Source organism: Culex quinquefasciatus, chromosome 3 (assembly GCF_015732765.1).
Source record: "Culex quinquefasciatus strain JHB chromosome 3, VPISU_Cqui_1.0_pri_paternal, whole genome shotgun sequence".
In the NCBI taxonomy this organism is placed as follows: Eukaryota; Metazoa; Arthropoda; class Insecta; order Diptera; family Culicidae; genus Culex; species Culex quinquefasciatus.
In genome coordinates, this window is record NC_051863.1 from 59345486 (window position 1) to 59368960 (window position 23475).

Below are 23475 nucleotides of genomic sequence, written 5' to 3' on the forward strand. Positions count from 1 at the left end.
CTTCCCAACAACCAGGACTACCTCAGCTTGATTGGGGGTCTGCTGTACGTAGCGGTGCACACCAGACCAGATATAGCAGTGAGCACGTCGATCTTGGCCCAGAAGTCCAGCAAGCCGAATCAACAGGACTGGAACGAAGCCAAGCGAGTTCTGCGCTATCTGGATTCGACGATCAACCACAAGCTCCAGCTGGGTGTCACGAACGAAGAATTGCAGATGTTCGTTGACGCAGATTGGGCTGGAAATTCACGGGACCGGAAGTCCAATTCTGGCGTACTGTTGCAGTTCGGAGGTGGACTTGTAGCATGGTGCACAAGAAAGCAAACCTGCGTGGCGCTGAGCTCAACCGAAGCAGAGTTTGTTGCCTTAGCTGAAGGATGCCAGGAGCTCATTTGGACTCGCAGATTGCTAGAAGAAGTTGGAGAGGCAGTTCTTGGACCAACCAGGGTGAACGAGGACAACCAGAGCTGTATCAAGTTGGTTGAAAGCGACAAGATCGAGCGACGAAGCAAACACATCGAGACGCGCTACTTTTTCGTTCGAGATCTGCAGGAGAAGGGAACGATAAGGTTGCAGTATTGCCCCACGGAGAACATGCTAGCTGATGTGATGACAAAGCCGCTTGCCAGGATCAAGTTGGAGAAGCTGCGTTCGGCGATTGGGATTCAACCGGATCAGTTCGAGGAGGAGTGTCGGTGCAAGTAGGCGTCCTGATTGAGGACCCAATCGTAGTAGACGTAATTGATGACGGAAAATAAAATTATCATTCTTGTTCAAACCACTGAGCTGAGTAGTTTACTTTTTACGAGCTCTACCACATTCTAAAAATTTCCTTTACATATCGCCAGTATACTAATCAATATACTGAGAGTATCTTAATATACTAACAGTTTATTGCTTTTCGGTTAGTATACTAACAAGTATACTGGAATATCGTTAGTATACTCAGAATTCTTAAGTAATATTAGAGTTTCCAGCCCCTGATGGAAATCATTGTCATGATTTTTCGTTCAAAGATATAACTTTTGCTTCGCTTTCAATATTTTGACAAAATTCCTCCAACAAACTGTTTAGAATAGTGCCTTACACATGCTGATTCCTTTTGGTAACGATTATCCCATTCCTTGCAAAGTTATGGAAATCGTCATTAATCAATGATTGCCAACGAGGACGTCAATGATTGTACCACAACACTGTATAAATTTTGAAGCGCAGTTTATTTAGATCAAAAATTCCTTTAGTGGCTTCAAGAAGGCAACAACAGGCACATGCTGATTCCTTTAGGTGCTGAAATTCGTTAAATTGAATTTAATACAGAATATTTTAGAGTGATGATCAATTTTCTTCGAAAATGATCAACGGCTTCACCTTAAAATAAAAAAAAGTGATCAGAAATGGTTTTTAATCGTGTTTTTACTGTTGTACATAAAATTGACATAGGGCTTTAGGACCCAATTCCCCTGCATTCGATGAATCTACTGTTTCGAAGGATCTGTTTTTTGTTGATTATTTCAGTTATTTACAAAAAAAAACTAGATTTGCAGCATAACATTTCCCACAAGAATTATACGACCTTTCCAAAACCCACCTCAGCATCTTCTTGTTCAAAATCCAAAAGCCCCTCGCTTCTGTCACCTGCGCCACTCACCCGTCACTCAGCCGCGAGTGCCTCACACACACCACCTCACCCGCAAACTGTCACCTCGGCCGCGAGAGTGCGTGTGAGTAGACTCATCTCATCGGTGAAAATTTGCCAGCCACAGTTCTTCAAGTCGTTCGGTCCGCTCCGGTTCTAGTTTTTCGCCGTAAAAATCCGCAGATCGTCGGGTGAGGAACACACACACACACACACACAGGCACGCACGCACTAAATCTTGCTTGCTGCTGCTCCATCTTTTGGCCATCGTCGTGAAGGAGGTGCCCCCGCGGGAACGAGTGCTTTTTAGTGCGAGAAAACCGGAAATCGAAGATTCGGCAAAATTTTTCCAGCGCCTGCTTCGCCCCATCATCTCCCATCACGGTCCCTGTGACGCCCATGTGCACCACATCCTAGTAGGTTCGCTGCTCAGCTGCACTTCCGTCTCGATCCTTGGCGAGAGGATCGTGTGACCAAATCGTTCCGGCGTTCGTGGTGCACTTTTCCGGTTTTGTTCCGGGGTGACCAAGTGTGTACAGAGTGTCATTGGTGTTAATCTAATAATTGGCAATTATCGAGGTCAATCACGGCCGCGAAGAAGAAGAAAAGCTCGTCGGTGTGATTTCGGTGTTGTTCCGGGTAAATTGCCTGTGACGAATTTTTGAGGGGCCACTTTGTGGTGTGACTCATTTCGTGGAAGTACTGCTGCCGTTTCAGATCCGGCTTTAGAGAAAGGAAGGTCATCTCCACAGACGACGAAAAGATGCTGATCAAAGAGTTGTAAGTAGATTGATTCTTTTTTTTCTGCTGATTCGTTTCCCTTGTTCCGGACTACCTTTCGCTAGGAATCTACTCGAAAGAGATTCAAGGTTGTTCTCCATCTCAAGTTCCCTTCATAAAAGTAGTTCAAAACCACACAAAACCAAAAAAAATCCTTAAAAATCGAGGAATGAAATGACCACGAACGCATTCCTCTCGGTGGGCCATGGAAAAACGGCTATGAAAATTGATTTTTCCTCCACCTCCGCGCGCGCCAGGACCTTTCTACTGGGTAGGAATGAAGAAGGCAATTCAGTCAGGGGCAAGAGGGTTCTGATAGATGTCGGGACAAGTGCGGGACGACGAGTCAGTGTTGCCGTTTCAGTTTATTTTTTATAAATATTTTTTTACAAATATCAAATAAATTAAGAACGCAAATGGTGGAAAAATCCGTAATAACAGTTCAATAGGGCGAATCTGCATTTGTAAACATGCAGTCTATCCCTTTTGCTTAAGTAACAGCAACTGACTGCATCCATAATCCTGTTTCAGTGGTTCTCAACCTTTATCGTTCCTTTCCCCCTTTGCTGATTTTCAAGAACTTCATTCCCCCATGACCCCACCCCCTCCACCATTACAATTTGAAACAAATTGTCGAATATCCTCTCTACAGATTCATTACCACTTTAGAACTAAACATTATCAAAAAAGTCTTAAAATCACAAGATAACAGATCTAGAGCTTTTTTTTTAAAAAAAAGTCCTATAAGCTATTGTGTTTCAAATGTTTCTATTCAGAAAAAAAAACTCTAGATATAAAGATCTAATATTTCTTTGGGATTCCCATGCAAAAAAAAAAAAAATAAAGTCCCAGATATTCTTAAACATTTTCAATGTTGAAATTTGTTCAAATTAATGGTTATCTATGAATAAATGGCAAACATTCCAAAAACCTTATTTGAAGACTGAACATGTTTACAAGAACGTGGAATTTTACAGAAATTACTTGATGAAAGCCCAATTATTTATATTCAGAAATCAAATGAATATTTGTTTTGGCAAGTTCGTTTAAAGTCATTTAATGTTTAGACCATCTTAATCCCCCTCCAAGAGTGACCAAACTCCCCCTAGGAGGGAATTCCTCGCCGATTGAGAGTTACATGGCTTGGAACGGTGGCTTTTATACTGTAAAAAATACCAAGCAAACATATTAATAAAATGTTGAAAAGTTTAAAAAGGTAGTTAACTGTAATTAAGAAAATGTCGATAAATAGCATTATTTTAATCTTCTCAATGAACATGATTTTGAATCGGAGCACGGAGTGCATTTTCGGATTCTATGGACAATTTTCCACTAGGAGAAGATAAAATAAGTTTGTTAAAATTAAATATTTTGTGTTTATGCAACAACATTTTTAAAAATCTCCAAAAGTTGAAAACTTTTGATTCGTATTAAAAATAAATCGATAATTTTACAAACAAAACTAGTTTTAACGAGTTTTAGAGAAAAATAATACTTTTTAACAATTTTACCTTAAACGTATATGTATTTCGTTAATAAGCTTATAACCTTGGTTAACTAAATATCTCGGATTAGTTTTCAAAAAGCCGTAAGAGCCATTTTTTATTCGACCTACTTATGAAAAATTAATATCAAAAACGCTCGAGATTGTTCATCTACACGTCCTTCAAGTGCCCCAAACTAAAAATAAATGAAATTTTGTCTCATTTTCGAGAAAAACGAAAATTAGTGTAAGAGGTCACGGTGGCTCTTACGGCTTTTTGAAAACTCACCCGAGATATAAAGATTGATTTTTTTTTCTTCAAAACTCTATCACCAACCTTAGCGATGGTACATTTGATGTAAAAATATAATTTTAAACAGCTTAAATATGATTTTAACTAGACCAACTATGACTTTCAAAATCAACCTGAAATTCAAATTAATAATTTTTAACGTTACTTTTTTAAACAATATTGAAAAAAACTTTTTTTTTAATGGTGGCCTACCCCAGTACATGTTTCAAACATAATAATTTTGAGAAAAATCTTACCAGTTTGAAAACATTCCAAAAATAAATTGATATCCTACCAATGTCACCCAAGTTTACGGTACTTTTTGTGTCGAAATTTCAGAAATCGAGAAAAACAATTCATTAGGGTACAAAACCAAATCTTAAACATTTGGGATTATTCCACTATTCCATTCATTGGTACACTCCCCACATGCCCTCCAGGAATCAGATTGATAGCAAACAAGGAACTTTCTATGTTACGAAGTGAAATTTTCATACATTCTTAACACTAATTCACTTCATAACAAAATTGGTCGAAATAGAATATTTAAAACGGCCCCGCGGCTGCTGTTCAGTAGACTTTTGAAGAATTTTTATGTTTCACCTTTCACATACCTTAGCTCAGGCCTGCCCAACGTCCGGCCCGCGATGGCATTTTGAAAATAATTCTATGAATGGCCCTAAAGGCTGTTCATGAAATACTCAATAAATAAATTGAGTGTCAAAATTAGAAAAATAATCTTGAGATTAAATTTTCAGATATAACAAAACATTTATTTGATATATTTTTGCTTTTTACATAAAATTTGGCTTATTCATTGTTTTGTTTGTATTTATTAAATTATTTTATTTCACATTTAAAATTTAATTTTGTTTGAATTTAATTCCTATCATTTTTCAGAATCAATTATTTATGTAGAAAAATGTGCAAAAAGACTGAAAGACACTAAATTTATTTTTTTAAAGTTTTGGCTGTTTTTACATCTAATTCATTTGTTTTATTTTTCATAAGCAAATATAACGTTTTTTTCAGAACAACTTTTCAATGCTAAAGTTTTGCTGGAAAAAAAGCGTTTAAACATAAAATTAATCATGTCGAAAATAAAGATGCTGCTAATAAATACAAAAAAATCAAAATACGTCATGATGTCCGATATATTTTTTTTATAAATTTCAATAATAAATAATGAGAAGTTTTAAGAGAGACGAATAAAAACCTACCAGAAATAAATTATTCTACAATATTTTAAATTTCGTGTCATAAAAATCATTATAAAATGTTTTGTAAAATATTTGAATAAAGCTGCACAACAACGCATTAATTGCTTTTTCGTAAAGAAGATTTGAGTCCAAATTTCGATTCAATAAATTTTATTTTCTTCGTTGAAAAAACTGGCAACGACGAAATAAGATTTTTTTGTCAATTATATCAGCGTATTTAATTTCAATCGACAAAACAATTTCAATACGATTTTAAACAAAACAAATAAAAATAAATAAAAATAAATCACATGATTGAAAGTTTGTTTTTCTTTCTTTAAATCAGGATACACTCAAACCCCGATGGTTTGACACGAACTGTTGTCAAACGAACGGGGTCACTTTTTAGTTTGACACCCCTTTTACACGGAGTTCACTTTTTAGTTTGACTTTGACCAACCAACGGGGTACAAACTAAAAAAGTGTCAAACGAAAAAGTGACCAACCACCGGGGGTTGAGTGTATATGAACTTTATTTGCAACACTACTTTATTTATTTGTTTACTTGAAACAACCTATTAAAATAAACTTTATGAAAAAATGTTTACTTTTACTTTTTTTTTTAGTTCCGGCCCGCCACTGCATTAGAAAAATCAGATCTGGCCCACAGGGCCAAAAGGTTGGGCACCCCTGCCTTAGCTACACCATTCGATCACAAAACTTAACCAATTTTTAAAATTTCCGCTTAATTTCTCATTATTTTTAACTAAACAAAAGAGCCCATAAACATCATCAAAAGAACAATCAGGTGACAGCGCTTTAGTGCCCTTCCAGTTCTCTTCGAAATGCATTTAGAAAGGGCTCATTATGAACAACAGTTGGAAAGTTAAAGAAAGGGCCCAATAACGAGATTTTTAAAATTATGAGTTTTATTGCGAAAATCAACATAAATTAAGAAGCATTAAAGCAGAGTTGAGGATAGTGATGTGTTTTATCGTATCATCAGTAAAAATACCACCAGTCAAGCTTTCTTTTTAAATATGAATTGAAACAAGTTGTCCACTCCAGCGATTTTCTCGAATCGCGGTTTTTGGTTTTGGGCCCTAATGAAATGTTTGGCTCGAAATCAGGTTTGAAATTTTATATTTAGTTTTTTTGCCTCCTTTTGATCTGAGTCGAGGGACAAAAATATTAAATAAAATTTGTACCAGCCCAAAAATACAAGCAAAACGATGTAAATGAGCCAAAGTCGAAATGAAAACAAAGAATGCTCGTCTCTAAAGTAAACATCAATTGCCATGAACAGGGCAGACTGTATACACATCATCTTTTGCTCATTTCAAAAAAAATCATTTGAAGTTACAATGGGAGTTAGAGAGTGAAGTTTAATATGAAGTATTTTGCAAAATACAATTTTGCGGGATTTAAAAAAAAAACCATCTGTCAGGGTATTCAAAAACACCCAAAAAGCAATCAGCAAAAAAAAAAAGCTTTGGACCAATTTTCGGGCAACACTGGCCCGCCCTCATCGGCTGATACGCGAAAGTTGACACGGCGGTCACGTCATGGTGACAGATCATGCGATTTTCTTCCCCCCTTTGGACTCTCGTCCGTGGCGGCGGGCGACTGTCAAAAGTGGGCGAGGAACTCACCCACATGCACACTGGCGGGTAGTAGTAGAGGTAGTAAGAAAATGAGTGCCCCGCGTGTGTGTTCATATTTTGCTGTTGTAACGGTAGTGGTTGTGAGCGACGACGATTTGCATGAATGAAAACACGCGTTTTCTTCTTGCGTTTGTGTGTTGGTGTTTGTGTTCTTCGCTCGGGAGCGAGATTAGAGTGACAACAGAACTTGGAAGCGAGTGAAAATGCAAGTGTCAATGTTAGGATAACATGAAAAGAATAACATGAATGGAAATCGAAGCGATTGATCTAAGGAAACTTGACTGTTTATTACTCTTGTTTGTCGTTTGATTGAAACGAGATTTTCTCTCAACTACAGTTTAAAATTTGTTGGAGCTTTTGAGAGATATTTATTTGCTCACCTTGAACCTTTGCTTTTAGTTCTCCAGCAAAGATTCAGCGGTTCAATATCTGCTGACACGAAGCGTGTTGGAATTATTACATAACTTGTTCTACAACAACAGAGCGAGAGCAAGAGAGAATAGTTACGATATTCAGCATGATTTGACGAACACAGAAGACTTTTCTGTTATCTCATCTCCATGATGTGTTCATATTTTAGAGGTTTGTGGTCGTTTACTATTACGAATAAAACATGGAATCAAAAATTCAAATGAATAAATCGAGCCAAACATTTCATTAGGGCACAAAACCAAAAAGTAAACATTCGGGATTATTCCACTATTCCACTCCATAGTACACTCCCTACATGCCCTCCAAGAATCAGATTGATAGCAAACAATTTCCTATTGAAAAAATCAAAAAAACAAAAGGGCACATAACAATGTTCACTCCAAACCAGAAAAAAAGTTCAATTGTGCCCTTTTCTTTTTCGTTAGTTTTTCGTGGTTAAGGAACTTTCTATGTTATAAAGTGAACTTTTCATACATTCTTAACACTAATTCACTTCAAAACAAAGTTTGGTTAACGTTTCACCAAAGGTTTCTGCAGAAAAAAAACTTCGTCGAAATACAATATTGAATACGGCCCGCGGCTGCTGTTCAGTACACTTTTGAAGAATTTTAATGTTTCACATACCTTATCTGCTCCATTCGATCATAAAACTTCACCAATTATCAAAATTTCCACTGAATTCCTCATTATTTCTAACTAAACAAAAGGGCCCATAAACATCATTCAAAACAACAATCCGGTGACAGCGCTTTAGTGCCCTTTTAGTTCTCTTCGAAATTGCATTTAGAAAGGGCCCATTATGAACAGCAGTTGGAAAGCTAAAAGGGCCTAATAACGAGATTTTTTAAAATTATGAGTTTTATTGCGAAAATCAACATAAATTAAGAAGCAGTAAAGCAGAGTTGAGGATAATGGTGTGTTTTATCGAATCATCAGTAAAAATACCATCAGTCATGCTTATTTTTTAAATAGGAATTGAAACAAGTTGTCCATTTTTTGCAAGCGATTTTCTCGAATCGCGGTTTTTGCTTTTGTGCCCTAATGAAATGTTTGGCTCGAAATGTTAACTGTCATACGGTTTTAATCCTAAATTATTGTCTCTGTCTCGAGAACAAGATGAGTTTCTTAATGGACGAAGTTGATTTCATAGCTTCGTTTCGTCAAAACTCAGAGCGTATGGTGCTGTGTCCCCACGATTCTTCCTGCCCTGTAGATTCGGGATTGTGTTGTTGTTTGAACACTCCATGCTCAAACTCAACCCACTTCAAAGACTCATCTCTGTGATAAACTTTACGCAGTAGGCCTGGCCGCTTCAATGTTTGTGATGTTCCAATGCATTTTAATGGAGTGACAATTGTTAATAAATGACAAGTATTTATCTTTTGAAGCATTTTTTTTTATCGATTTGGTGTCTTCGGCAAAGTTGTAGGTATGGATAAGGACTGCACTGAAAAAAAAGAAGCACGGTAAAAAAATGTTGGTGATTTTTAATTTCAGTTTTTGTCACTAGAACTAAAACATTATTTTTTTAAATCTATGACTGAGTTATAAATTGTTGAATCGTTACAGATTTTTTCAAAAAATCAAAATATTTTTCAACTTCAATTTTCGATGCAAAATTGAATTTGCTATCAAAAAGTACTTTAGCGAAATTTTGATAAAGTGCACCGTTTTCAAGTTATAGCCATTTTTTGGTAACTTTTTTGAAAATAGTTGCAGTTATTCATTTTTTAAAGTTAGTGCCAATGTTTGCCCACCTTTAAAAAAATATTTTTAAAAAGTTAAGTAAATTCTCTACATTTTGCTTTTTTGAACTTTGTTGATACCCAGAGTTTTTTTTTTTAAAAAAAAAGGTCCTATAAGCTATTGTTTTTCATATGTTGATAGGACCTATAGGGACGTGGCGTTACATCGTGCTGCCACCTGGTTTTTTTAAGCGCAAGAGTGTAAAAGTGCTGAGTCATCGTCTAAAAATAGACGGCGTCCTATCTCGCCCAGCAAAATGAAGTCGATAAAGTAGTCGGTTTTGATGCGAAAAAGTGGAAAACGTGGTTTAAAAATAGCGACGCCATCCCCCTATTAAAAAAAAACTCTAGATACGACCTTCAGTTGCTGAGATATTGACATGCGAAGATTTAAAAACAGGAAAACTGATGTTTCACAAAAAACAACCCACCTTTTTCTAATGTCGATATCTCTGCGACTTATGGTCCGATTTTCAATGTGAAAATATGAAACATTCGTGAAATTTTCCGGTCACTTCGAAAACAATGTTTTGAAAACAAATTTATCAAGATTAACATTTCAAAAGGGCCAAACATTCAATATTTTGCCCTTTTGAAATGCTAGTCTTGATTTAAAAAAATGAAATATTGTTTTCCAAAAGACTTCACTTAAGTTAAGTTCTTGCAAAATCGATTTTACATCGAAAAATTTATTCAAAATCAGTATCGATTCAAAAAAACATAACTCACTCAAAGCTTTTTTGCACATTTTGGAAATTTCTGAAAAGTTGGCATTTGATGTCCCCTTAATCATATCAGAAAAACAGTGTTTTTTCCAAATCAATTTTTAGTGACAAAAAGTGAAACTAAAAATCACCAAATTTGTGTAACCGTGTTTCATTTTTTTTAGTGTAGTCCTAATCCATACCTACAACTTTGCCGAAGACACCAAATCGATCAAATTTTCATACATCATTTTTGTATGGACAGCTGCCAAATTTGTATGGAAAATTATATGGACTAATGATGCAAAATGGCTTCTTTGGACATGCCAAAGGCACCAAAAAAGTTTCAGAAGAATTGAAAAATGCAAAATTGAAATAAAAAAGACCGATTTCGTAGAGAGTGCTCTTATGACCACTTTAAGTGTTATTACGCATTTTAAAAAGGCTTTTGCAGATATTTTGAAAAAAAATATGCTCAGATCAATCATGTGACCCCTTGTTTGATCGGTAATCGAGAAAACTTTGCGATGCAAAAAAATCTGACAACCTTATGAAAATATATAATACATAAAATGGTAGTCCAATTGTTTACCATTAGTTTTAAATATGACTAATGTTATAGATAGCGATAGCGAACTATGACTTCTATATTTGACTCATTCAATGAAGTTTGGATGTAAAATCGAAGCAGTAAAAGTAGACTGTATCTACTGTCCGTTCTGAAAATAGTGTTAATTATTGTTCAATAATCATAGATATTAAACATGTGCAAAAAAAATGAAAATCAAAAGCAGAATTCTTAGAAATTGTAATAATTTTGATAAAAGAAAAACACCCTACGCCAGCGATTCTCATTCTTCGTCTAGGCCGGTGCTCCTGTCATGTAAATCAAGTAGGCCCGGTACCCCCATTGAGAATCGCTGTCCCACGCTATCTAGCTTAGTAAAAGTTGTAAAATATAACATTATTAAAATGTTTATTTTCCTTCAAATTCTGCTTATGATTTTTTTAAATGTTCAAATGGTTTATTTGACGCTATTAAGTAAAAAACTAAGCTTTATAAATTATTGAATTTAACGAGAAATTTCCAAATTTCACATTAACCGCCAAATCGTGAAAATTCACAAACCCTAATGATCACTAAAATAATATTTTGGGGTGAAAGATCGAGAGATTGAAAAACCTTCCCATTTAGAGGACCCTATGAACCCTATGAAAATGTAATGCGGTATTATTAGAATTAAGATATTTAAATAAAAAAAAAGACCGATCATATCATATCAACATTTGTTTTTTAAAAGTCCTATTAACATAAAAAAGTACAAAAGCTTAGTGGAAATTTTCATAAAAAAAACTCTAGATATTACTTGTCGTTGAATTGGCAATGGAATCTTTGAATTTTCGACTACCCCGTCAAATGTTCACTTCTGTAGAACAATACAAGTTTCTGCAGCAACACAACAGTTAGAACTATTTAGCTTGTTCTCAGTTGTCTGCCAGTTGTCTTGGAAATTGCTCAATAGTTTCAGCTGTCAAAATGCTTTTGCGCCCTTTTTAAATGTTGCTCCAGAGTTGGAATTTCTCAAATTGGATTTTAAAAAGAAATTTATGAAAGAATCAAGCAAAGTTTTTTTTATTTAGTTGCGTTGAACCCAGTTTTCTGATTTTTAAAGGTGAGAAGTCGATTGAAAACTTGAGTTCGATGCTACTAATACCCAAAACGTTATCGAAAATCGATTCAAGCTATATAATCAATCAATCTACGCACACTCAACCCCAACTATTCTAAATCTAATGAAACCGATTAATATTATGCGATGATTTCCTTACGAACAGCTGTACTGATACAGCGTTCCATGCGTTATCGCTTTTTTTCAGGGCATATAGTCATTACCCTGCCTAAATATCTAATCTATGAAAAATACCGGACTAATAAACCTCTTCAGCTGTTGCCAGGTCTCTCCTTCAAAGTCAAGTACATCGTTGTGCTCAAACACAACATCCCGAAATCGCAAACTTTTGTCAAGCCAAACAATGCTGGGGCCTCTCACTTCTTCTTGCGCCGTCGACAAGTGCACATCAACGACGCCCGTAACGTCATATACATAGACAGAGAGAGAGAGAGAGAGAGGTATGAATGAAAACACCCACGCAGTTAAAAATAGCCCCATTTCTCATTTCTCTTTGGGTATTGAATTATAAAGCCAAAAAGTGCATCGAAAAGGCGAATTTTTGCCTCTCGTTTTTCCTCGGAGACCACAAAATAGTGACACACACACACACACACGCCCACAGGAGACAGCTTGTTACGTTAATTGACATCAATTAAAACAAAAAAAAAAACATATTTTTGCGGGTCAAGGCCGGCGCGAGGTTCGACTTTTTGTTGATGTTTTATTCTGTGCTTTTTGCTCTTTTCCTTTGAAATGGCATGCATTGCACATGCAGTTGGTGCTTTTTTTTCGCGTGAATTTTGACACAATCAATACATCGATGTATCCCGACTGCACATTTCAAAGTATGGTTTTAATTGGCTTTCACGTGATGTACGGGGAAAACGCTGGAGGTGGGGGGCCCAAAAAAAAAGGGAAAACCAGTGGATGGATTTTTTGATGTTTTTTTCGACGTCTGCCACAAAACTGATTGGATTGAAGTCTAACGGAATTGGACATTTGAGATTTTCCACGAAACAGCGACGAAATCGATGACCGATTGGCGCGTTTTAATTTGATCGGCAAGGTTATCTCAACTTGCACTGCTATTTTTTCCATGGCTTTTATGTCGATAACTTCACAGCATTACTTAGGATTTTTATGGATACCAATTCGAATTTTAGCCAATTTGGTCACATCAGTAACAAATGGCACGAAAAAAAATGTAAAAATATCAATTTTGTTCTGGGCGGGAAGTATAGTATAGTAATAGTGATTTATATCTCAGCTCCGACATATCTATGGGTAACATTACCAGTACCAGTACTTCTAAATCAAAGCGAAAAAAGGGCTTGTAAGCATTTTAACAATTAATCCAAGATATTAGATAGAACGGACTATTCTTTTGATTTATATTTTTATAACTTTTTCGGAGCTGGACCAAACAATTTTTTTCAATAATTTTTCAATAATTAGCTTCGTTAAAAATTGATATTGTAAAATCCGGGGTGACTATCAACACTATGTTGCCTAAAAGCACTAGCGTGCCCAGTTCTTTGAGGAAGGTGGGGCAATAATATGCACGTTTTGAAAAATACGTCATTTGTGGATACCTCCTGACCAAATTTAGAACAAATTTCTGTGGATGGTGGGGCAGTTTCCCCATGTTGCCCCACCCTGTGCACGCTAGTGCCTAAAAGTAAGTAAATTAAATTAATTACGTCAAATTGATAGTTAGTCAGGATTCTTTCAATGCTTCATTAAAAAAAAGAATCAAATGTTTCTTCAACTATGTTTATTGATTTTTGATTAAATTTTAAAAAATAGTTTAAGTAGATGAAAAGAACAAATTTCAACAGAAATGATCTATTTTTTAAGATCCGGAATAAAAATTACAGAAATATCATTTAAGTGGTCATTACTTGAGGCAGAGTTGCCAGATCTTCAATGTGTTGAAAAAAGGAACTCATTGAAAAGGTCTTTCGATTACCTAACCAACGATGGATTGGATGATGGATCCAGACAAAATTTACATACATTTAAGTGAGATCGGGCCTCAAAAAGTACATAAATATCACTTAAGTGGCCATATCTCGAGACAGGGTTGCCAGATCTTAAAAAATCAATAGATATCTATGAGGCACTAAACCAGAACGAATGAAACCTCTCGAGCTAATAGAGGAGAAAATCGTGACGTCAGGAATGAACTCAAATCACTCAAATTTCATTTTGTGAGTGACTTTAACATTTTGGCATAGTTTGACAGCTACCTCGTTCCCAGGTTTTCTGTGGGAGAGAAAAGGAGGCGAATACTTTATGAAAGTCATACCTGTCAAAATTCCTGGCCTCAAAATTTTGTCGCGAGTTGCTTTTCTCCTCTATATCGGACCAGCCAGTGCTGGGAAAACTTGGCAAGAATTTTTACTTCCATGAAAATCCGCACGCACATACACACACAGACACACATACATGAAACTTTAAAAAATGGTTGAAAACTTCTTCTTGATGTTCTTTTTGAACACTTATCTATCACTTATATCACTTATCACTTATTTGGTTCCAAACCATTCTGTTTGTATTTAATTTGTATTTTAATTTTTATGCACAATAAGTGTAAAACCTCTATAATGAAATATAATAGTAATAATTTTGCAAAAAAATAAACCTTCAACCTATCACTGCAGAGTGGTTCGAAATTTAGCGTGACAAAATTGATAGCGGCCGCCCGAGCAGATGGAAATAACTTGGGAATAACATTGTTTGATATTTGAAAATACTAGGCCAATAACAAATGTTGTTATGATATCATAAACTGTTATTATACTCTTATGCAAAAATGGATTTTTCAAGAAGATTCCATAACACTTTCTGTTATTTTAACAGCATTTGTTATTGAAATGGCATGAATTTTGTTATTACCTTCTGCCCGGGCCACACGTTGAGATTTCCCGAGCAGACGGAAATACCTTGGGAATAACATTTTTTGATATTTAAAAATACTAGGCCAATAACATTTTATGTTATTAATAACTAGATTTGTTATTTGTCGTTATGACTTTTTTGTTATTGGACTGTTATTGTAATAACAGACTAATAACATTTTAAGTTATTCTTTGAACAAATCTTTGTTATTATTTTTTGTTATTTTAACAACTAATCCGATCATCCCAATAACAGTTGGCGGTATTCTTCCATAACAAAAAATGTTATTCCAAAGCTGTTTTGGCTTTAAGACAATATCAGACCAATATCAATTTTTGTTATGATAACCACTAGCGTGCCCAGGGTGGGGCAACATGGGGCAGTTGCCCCACCATCCTCGGAAATTTGTTCTAAAATTGGGCAGGGGGTGTCCATAAACGACGAAATTTTTGAAAACTCTAATATTTTTGCCCCACCTTCCTTGAGGACCTGGGCACGCTAGTGACACTAGCGTGCCCAGGGTGGGGCAACATGGGGCAGTTGCCCCACCATCCTCGGAAATTTGTTCTAAAATTGGGCAGGGGGTGTCCATAAACGACGAAATTTTTGAAAACTCTAATATTTTTGCCCCACCTTCCTTGAGGACCTGGGCACGCTAGTGACACTAGCGTGCCCAGGGTGGGGCAACATGGGGCAGTTGCCCCACCATCCTCGGAAATTTGTTCTAAAATTGGGCAGGGGGTGTCCATAAACGACGAAATTTTTGAAAACTCTAATATTTTTGCCCCACCTTCCTTGAGGACCTGGGCACGCTAGTGATGATAACATAAACTGTTATTTAACCCTAATGCAAAAATGGATTTTTCAAGAACAATTTCTGTTATTTTAACAGTATTTGTTATTGAAATGGCACGAATTTAGTTATTACCGTCTGATCGGGTTAGAGCTTTGGTGTCTTCGGGACAAATGATCAGGAACAATAGGGGCATCTTTCGTATGGTGGACAAATTTTAGGTTGGTTCAGAATTTTTTATTTTGGTGGGATAACAATAGCGCTTCGGTGTCTTGAGAAAAGTTGTAGGGAACTCCATTCTGAGAAACTTTGCTGAAGAGCACAAATCCCTATCTTAAAACGAGAAGTTTTTAGAGCCACTTTTGTGATTTAGGTTAACGTTAAGGGGTTACATACATGTAAATCGGCAAAAAATGTCAGAGGTTGGTATGAGCAGACATTTAAACTTTTTTGAAATCTGTTTTCAGGGTATCAGAATATACATTTTCATCTATTATCAAAACAAATTTGAAAACATTTGGTTGTATCATTGCCGAGATATAGTAATTTAAATCAGCTATTTCAAAAAACGGTTGCCACGATATCTCATTTGATTCTTGATTTTTTTTTTAAAGCAAAATTCAAAACTCGGGCTTCGTCATGCACACGGGATATGTCTTGAGAGTCTTCACCTCAAATTTCAGTCAATTTAGTCTATCCCATTTCGAGATAACGTGGCACCCGTAAATCAACGTGGTGTTTTGAGGTAAAACGCTCAGAAAGTTTGACATTCGGCTTTGCGCATGGCAACATTTTGGGATTAAAACGTCTTTTACTCAGTTTAATCATGAAATATCTTTATGCAACTTTTTAGAGTGACTGAAAATCATCTTTTTGGTGGAATCAATAAATTTTCTGTATTATGAAATTTTGGGATTTCTTACATGTATGTAACCCCTTAAGGCGTTTATGAAAAAATGAGTTTGTTTTTGAATTTATCAACTCAGGTTTATGTCGTAGCGGCCGGGACCCGTGGTGTAGGGGTAAGCATGGTTGTCTCTCACCCAGTCGGGCTGGATCGGGTTCGATCCCAGAAGGTCCCGGTGGCATTTTTCGAGACAAAATCAAAATTAGTTAAATTTATTCCTGAAATATTTCAGCTAAAACTTGTTACTCTAGTACATTTTTTACGTTTTTTGACCCTTCTAGACAACTGTAGAGCTTGTCAGAATGAACATTTAAATTTGTGAAAAACGAATTTTGGTCAATTCTATCAAAACTTTGGACAAAAAACGATTCTAAAAGGCTCACTTTCAAATTGAGATTAAATGAGTTAACCAAAAAAGATCTCCGAGATATTTTCAGCAAATGTACTCTAGAATGTTTTTTTTAGATGCTTCCAAGAGTGAGGTCGAACTCCACCATCTTTTCAAGTTATTCATGTTTCAAAATGGTGTCTTTTTCGTCGTATTTTGGCTATAATTTTCGTTTAAAAGGTCTTCTTTGAAGATAAATGTTTGGGTTGATAAGCTACAAATGTCTAGAAGACACCAACTTGCTACGACATAAGACTGAGTTGATAAATTCAAAAAACTCGTTTTTTCATAAACAACACCATCACCTAAATCTCAAAAATGTCTCTAAAAACTTCCTGTTTAAAGATAGAGCTTTTCGCTTTTCAGCTCAGAATGATGTTCCACGCAAATTTTTTGAGGACACCAAAGCGCTATCTCGTCATTCCGCCAAAATAAAAATTCTGAACTACCCTAAAATTGGGACCACCCTAATGTCCACCATACAAAAAGATGCCCCTATTGTTCCTGATCATTTGCCCTGAAGACACCAAAGCTCTAAATCTCAACGTGTGGCCGCTATCAATTTTGTCACGCTAGATTTCGGTTTTGGACCACTGTGCAATGGAGGTCTATGTGGTCTGCTGATTGTAAATAACTCCTCACATCACGATCGTTTAACGATGTTAACGCTACCATAAAGAATATTTTGTCCTGCCCGTACGCTGCAGGTCCAGCCTGGGAGCACTGACATTCTAACGTTGCTGTGTACGCACAGTCTCTTACAGGGTGACTAATCGTTCAGTTTACTTGATACGAATCCAAAGCTTATCACTGGTCACCCTAACGGCGCGAGGAAGTTCTAACTATAACACGCACACCTAACGCCGGCTTCTAGTGATAATATCAATTTACGTAAGCGAATTTGCGAACTCCGTCGTCGGGGCCTTAACCCGATGACCATGAGCTCGCAACAGGTAGATCCGACTCTCCTCGAGCGACGACGAAGTCGGGGAAGAAAGTTAGTCGGCCGAGGATGGGCTGGAGGTGGAGGCTTCTCAGAATTAGATGCTCAACATAACATATTGGCCCGCAGGGTTCTGGTGCTGCCGATCCAAAGGTCAAGGCCTCCGGAGTGAAATGAACCATGCTTTAAGGGGGCGATGTCTTTGGTGTGGGTGGCATAACGATTGGAGGCTACGGATCAGTCAGTGTTATCTAAGCGAGAAATTAAGAGTCAAAAGTTGCGACGAGATTTGAGGGCATTCAATCGGAAACAATTTCAATTCCCCCATGAAAGGTCACGTTTCGAACCAGCGCACACTTTCACTGCCACCAGCACACGTGCACATGACTTTATTAAAATACCGTGTGAAAATGCTAAAAATATTCACGCCACACAATAACAATGCAAAAGTTTCCATCCCACCTTGCAACTGCTCGTACCTACTGTCATCGTACGGCGATCAATCTTTCTCTCTCGGCATTCTAAGCTGTACCGGATCAACCTTTTTAGTTTGCTAAGAGGATGTTTCAAATATTACGTAACACAAAATTGGTCAACGTAAATCTGCTAATGCTCAATCTGCATTTTGCGTGTATCGAAAAACTAGGTGAAAGTTGCAGAATGTACCTCGACACCATTTTTTACGCTATTATTTTCAGAAACAACCTAAATGTCACACAAAGGAACTGGACCACCCCCAACAGAGTGGCCCGAAATGACCTAGCGGGAGGTACCCCCGAGGAGCAGCTGGGTGACCCTTTTGTGTATAGACGTTCGGTTGTTGTACAAGCTCCTGGAAATCAATGCCACCTTTTGCTCTCATTGCCCATGGACAAGCAGCTTTTAGCATTGACCTAGTTTGCAGGGCGCGTGGGACGACAATGTCCCGACTTTTCCAGAGGTGCTTCTTGCTCTCTCTCTCTCTCTCTCTCTCTCTCTCTCTCTCTTTTGGCACGTGTTGGCCAAAACAAAATTACACCATTTTCAATTAAGCTTGTTTGGGGGGATGTCGTGGAAGATTTTTGCATGCTGTCTGCAAGTTTGGCGCTCGTTCTTGGTTTATCATAAATGATCATCTTCTGTTTAGCGTACTTCTCCACACAAAACAAGAACAGAATCGTTGCACAACATCCTTGAAGTGTGCTGGTGAGTTGTTTTTTTCGCAGACTTTGGCTGCACTTAACGCACCAGCTGAACAACTCCATACGTCACGTCTACCGCCAAGGTCTTCCGTAATTGAGAGATATCTCTGTTGAGTGGGGTACAAAAAACAAAAATCAACCAGTTGCAGCCTGCCGGGTCTGCTGAGCAAAGTCATCGGCACCAGCTGGTTCACCGAGACGTTGAGATGTTTACAAGTAGTGGTGCCGATGCCAGCAACGGCTTCGAATGCTGAGTTGGACTTTGTTTTTGTACCTTTAATTACACTTAAAAGAGTATGAAACTGCAACTGGGAATGAAACACTTTATATGATTTATCTTGAAACACTAAAAGGTTATAATCCTGCTCTAAAAATAAACTTTTCGTAATAAGATCGAAGACTCACCTTCATGTTGTCTATCTACTTAGTATCAAAAACTAAAAAAAAAAACTGTGTAAGCAATTGCTGAACCGGCATTTACCAAACAGGTAGCATTTGACTCGGTTTAGATTACCATTTTTGCCAACCTTCCCAACGAGTCAAAAAATCTTAAAATCTGGTAATCCTTTCTAAGGCCGATGCAAATATTTTTAAAAGTTTTTGTCCCTCGGCTCTGGCCGAAGTCGAGGGGGGGCAAAAAAATAAAAAATATAAATATTAAAATAACATGCCATAGTTTCAACATTTGCATGGAAAAAGTGTTTTAAAATGTATTTTACACTAATGCAGTTGTTTTGCAATAAAAGTTTTCAAAAAATGTAAAATTTTACGAAAACAAAAACAATAGCGAAAAAAAAAACTTAAGTGATAGTAGACATCGAAAATTTTCAAAAATTCAAAATATTTTTAAATCAACCCAAACACGCTAAAAATGATTCTAAACGCAGGGAAATTCGCTGACAATCGCTGATCACGCTCCTCTAACGCCAATTAAAAAAAAAATTACCGTGTTCACACAGAAAAAAATAATGTAAATTTGGAAGCTGTAATTTTGGAAGGTTGAATATTACCTCTTTTATGATGTAATTTTACCTCAATTTAGACTAAAAAAGTGACATTACACCGGAAAAGTGGTAAAATTACACATTACCAGAGGTAAAATTACACCTTTTTTTCTGACATAAAAGATGTACCCCTTCCCAGATGTAATATTACCATGATTTTTTTTTCTGTGCAGGAGATCATTTTGAGCAACTTTTATTCTACGAAAAAAATTACTTCTCTTGTTTTTTTTTCATTTTAAATATTTTAATTTGCGTTTATCTTGTCATGATTATTTCTGATAGTTAGGCTTAGTGATTTTTCACGCTCGAAAATAGCAAATTTCACGCGGACCTCAATTTAGAAACACACAGAATCGACTTTTTATGCTTCATTATATATTATTCATCAATAATCTAAAAAAAACCTTCACTCAATTTAAACGTAACACAAAAGAAAATCTCATTATTTTCAAAAATGTTTCCACCTGGTTTATGGACGAGCTCTATTTATATTTTAAAACAAAATGTAGGGCATGCGTATTATCAATTATTGAACTACTTTTTTTTTAATTTTCGACTAATAAAGCAAAAATGTTTTCGGTGATTTGCTTCTGTTTTCTCAGTTTACATTGTATTGAATTTCATATCAAAGCAAGATTCAACAATCTTGTCCTGCAAAAATGAATAAAATAGTTTGAATTTTCTGCGACATTTAGCCTATTCAAAATATTTTTTTAAAGGATATCATTTCTCTTTTCAAAAACTTAATTTTAAATCAATAGGCAATAATAATATATTTCTTAACGATTTTTTTTATACAAAATAAGAACAGAAATAAAAAAAAGGTAGCATTTTTTTAACTTTCACGGGAATCATCCACGCCGGGAACCGTGGTGTAGGGGCAAGCGTGGTTGCCTCTCACACAGTCGGCTTGGGTTCGATTCTAGACGGTCCCGGTGCCATTTTTCGAGGCGATATTTGTCTGACCACGCCTTCCGTCGGATGGGGAAGTAAATGTTGGTCCCGGTCTAACCTAGAGGGTTATGTCGTCTCCCTGGGTCCTGCCTCGATGAAGTCGCTGGTAGGCAGTTGGACTCACAATCCAAATGTCGTCAGTTCGAATCCCGGGGTGAATGGAAGCTTAGGTTTAAAAAGAGGTTTGCAATTTCGTAAATTAAAGGAAGAGTATTTTTTATCTTTGAAATCACATTTTTTAAACATTTCAAATATTTTTCTAAGTCCTGTTTAATTTTAACGATATTTGATTATTTGGGGGATGATTCCCAAAAGGTCCAAAGGCGGACACTTAGTTTCGAGTAGGAATCTCGCAATCGAGAACGCCAAGGCAATGTGTAGAGCGAATAATTTGATATGATTTGATTTTTTTTGGGAACCATCCACCCAAATAATCAAATATCGTTAAAATTAAACAGGACTTAGAAAAATATTTGAAATGTTTTTAAAATGTGATTTCAGAGATAAAAAATACTCGTCCTTTAATTTAGGATAAAACAAAGCTTATTTCTTCTAATTTCTTTTGAAATTTTACATTTCAACTATCTTATTTAGTAAAATTTTTACTAAAGCGAAAAGAAATATTACTACATTTTGTTAGATCCTAAAAACACTGAAAAATCTGAGCAATTCTTCAAATGGTACATATTAAGCAATTCAATTGAAAACTTATAACATTTACTTTAATAGTCATTATGTTTGAAATACTTATGTTATATTTGAAGTAAAAAATGATTTGAGAAATTATTTTAAATTTCAAAAATTTCACACCGTCCGCGAAATTATCAAAATTCACTAACCCTATATAAGTAATTGAACAAGGGTATTAACTCGCTTAATTCTACAGCAGTCCTTTAAATTATTTTTATTCCTATTTGATTTAAGTGTGGAAAAAATACGAATTGCTGCAACAAAATATTTTATTGGGAAATAAAAACAGAAAAGTACCTAAAAACTGATAAATAATTTTAAGAAAAATTGTCCATGCAGAATATAGTGATATTATGAAAATTCTAAGTACAGTCCAGGCTCGATTATCCGAAGGCCTCGGAAAATATTCACTTCGGATAATCGAATCACGAAAAAAATATTCTTTTCGATGTCTAATTATTGATTATCGAGCTTAAGTATGACCCTAAAACTACCATAAAGTGATTTTAAAATTTTAAATCCAAGATGGTGACTTATATGGCGGCTACGAAATATTGAAAAAATGCATTTTATTATTTAATAGGCAATCAACTATACAAGTTTGACTTAAATGGGGTCGCAGAACTCGAATATCATGTATAAAACAAGAACAAGAACAAAAACGAAAAAAAATGTTTTGTTCGTGATTCGATTATTCGAAGTCCCATACAAACCTTCGGATAATCGAACTTCTGATAATCAAAACTTCGGATAATCGAGTCTGGACTGTAATCTATGTTTTTTTCTGTAAAAACGATCAGATTTTAAGTAAAATATTTTTATTTCATTTAAAAATGAGTGAAGCGTTTTAAATACATTCTAATATGATGTGTCTAAGTGATAACAGTTCAATTGTTGGCAAATTAACATGTTGCTTCATGCATTGCACAGTGGGCGAAATGGAACCCAAAATCGGACTTAATTGAATGCGGCTGGTTCCCTGGTATGAATAATAGTGTTTCTTATGTAAAAAAATCCGGGGAATCGATTGGTGATGGTTTCATCCACCGCACGAAACGGCAAAGGGTCCATTTTGCCCCAATTCTCCATTTTTAACATTTTCCTTGAAAATCGGTCTGTATTTAGAGCGGAGGCTTTATGCGGCCTTCAAAATGCACTTAACTTATGTGAAAATGTCCCAGGAATCCAGTAAAAATAACCACTTGCACCGCAAAAATCATCTAGGGTCCATTTAACCCCAATTCCGCTATAAAAGCATTTGTGGCCGTTTTCAAATGTTAGGTCAGATTTTAAAATTCTGAAAGTATTTTTATCGTAAAGATCAGACAATTTTACATAAGAATGACGATTTGCACTTGATAGTTTGACACATTTATGTTGATAAAAATAAAATGTATGTGAAAGGCAGTTTATTCTGCGTTTGGGGAAATTGGCCCAAAAGTGATTCTTCAATCTTTTTATTTAGTTTAATTGCTATATCAACATAAATGTGTCAAACTTTCAAGTGCAAATTGTCATTCTTATGTAAAATTGTCTGATCTTTACGATAACAATATTTTCAGATTTTTAAAATCTGACCTAACATTTGAAAACGGCCAAAAATACTTTTATAGCGGAATTGGGGTTAAATGGACCCTAGATGATTTTTGCGGTGCAAGTGGTTATTTTTACTGGATTCCTGGGACATTTTCACATAAGTTAAGTGCATTTTGGAAGGCCGCATAAAGCCTCCGCTCTAAATACAGACCGATTTTCAAGGAAAAATGTTAAAAAATGGAGAATTGGGGCAAAATGGACTCTTTGCCGTTTCGTGCGGTGGATGAAACCATCACCAATCGATTCCCCGGATTTTTTTTACATAAGAAACACTATTATTCATACCAGGGAACCAGCCGCATTCAATTAAGTCCGATTTTGGGTTCCATTTCGCCCACTGTGCATTGTTCCTCTTGCCCAACGGGTTGTTCGTGTTTGTACGGAAAATCAATAATTTAATTTTTTTTTACAGTTCAGTACGCTTGCCCCACTTTCCCTTACAGTCATGTTTAAAGTTTTATTAGCCTTTTTAATTTTTTCTACTGTAAAACGATAATATCCGTTTGAATT

At 36.0% G+C, this 23475-nt stretch overlaps 1 protein-coding gene across 2 annotated transcripts in view; it reads left to right on the plus strand.

Annotated features, from left to right (window-relative positions):
• Window positions 1-1729: 1729 nt before the first annotated feature.
• LOC6042263 (phosphatidylinositol transfer protein alpha isoform) overlaps window positions 1730-23475 on the plus strand; it is a 53278-nt gene continuing 31532 nt past the window's right edge. The window contains exon 1 of one of the 2 annotated variants that reach the window (XM_038265887.1): window positions 1730-2416. In XM_038265887.1, coding sequence (XP_038121815.1) covers window positions 2400-2416 — 17 coding nt within the window. In that variant the 5' untranslated portion in view covers window positions 1730-2399. The remainder of the gene's footprint in view (window positions 2417-23475) is intronic. The other variant, XM_038265886.1, reaches the window with a different exon arrangement.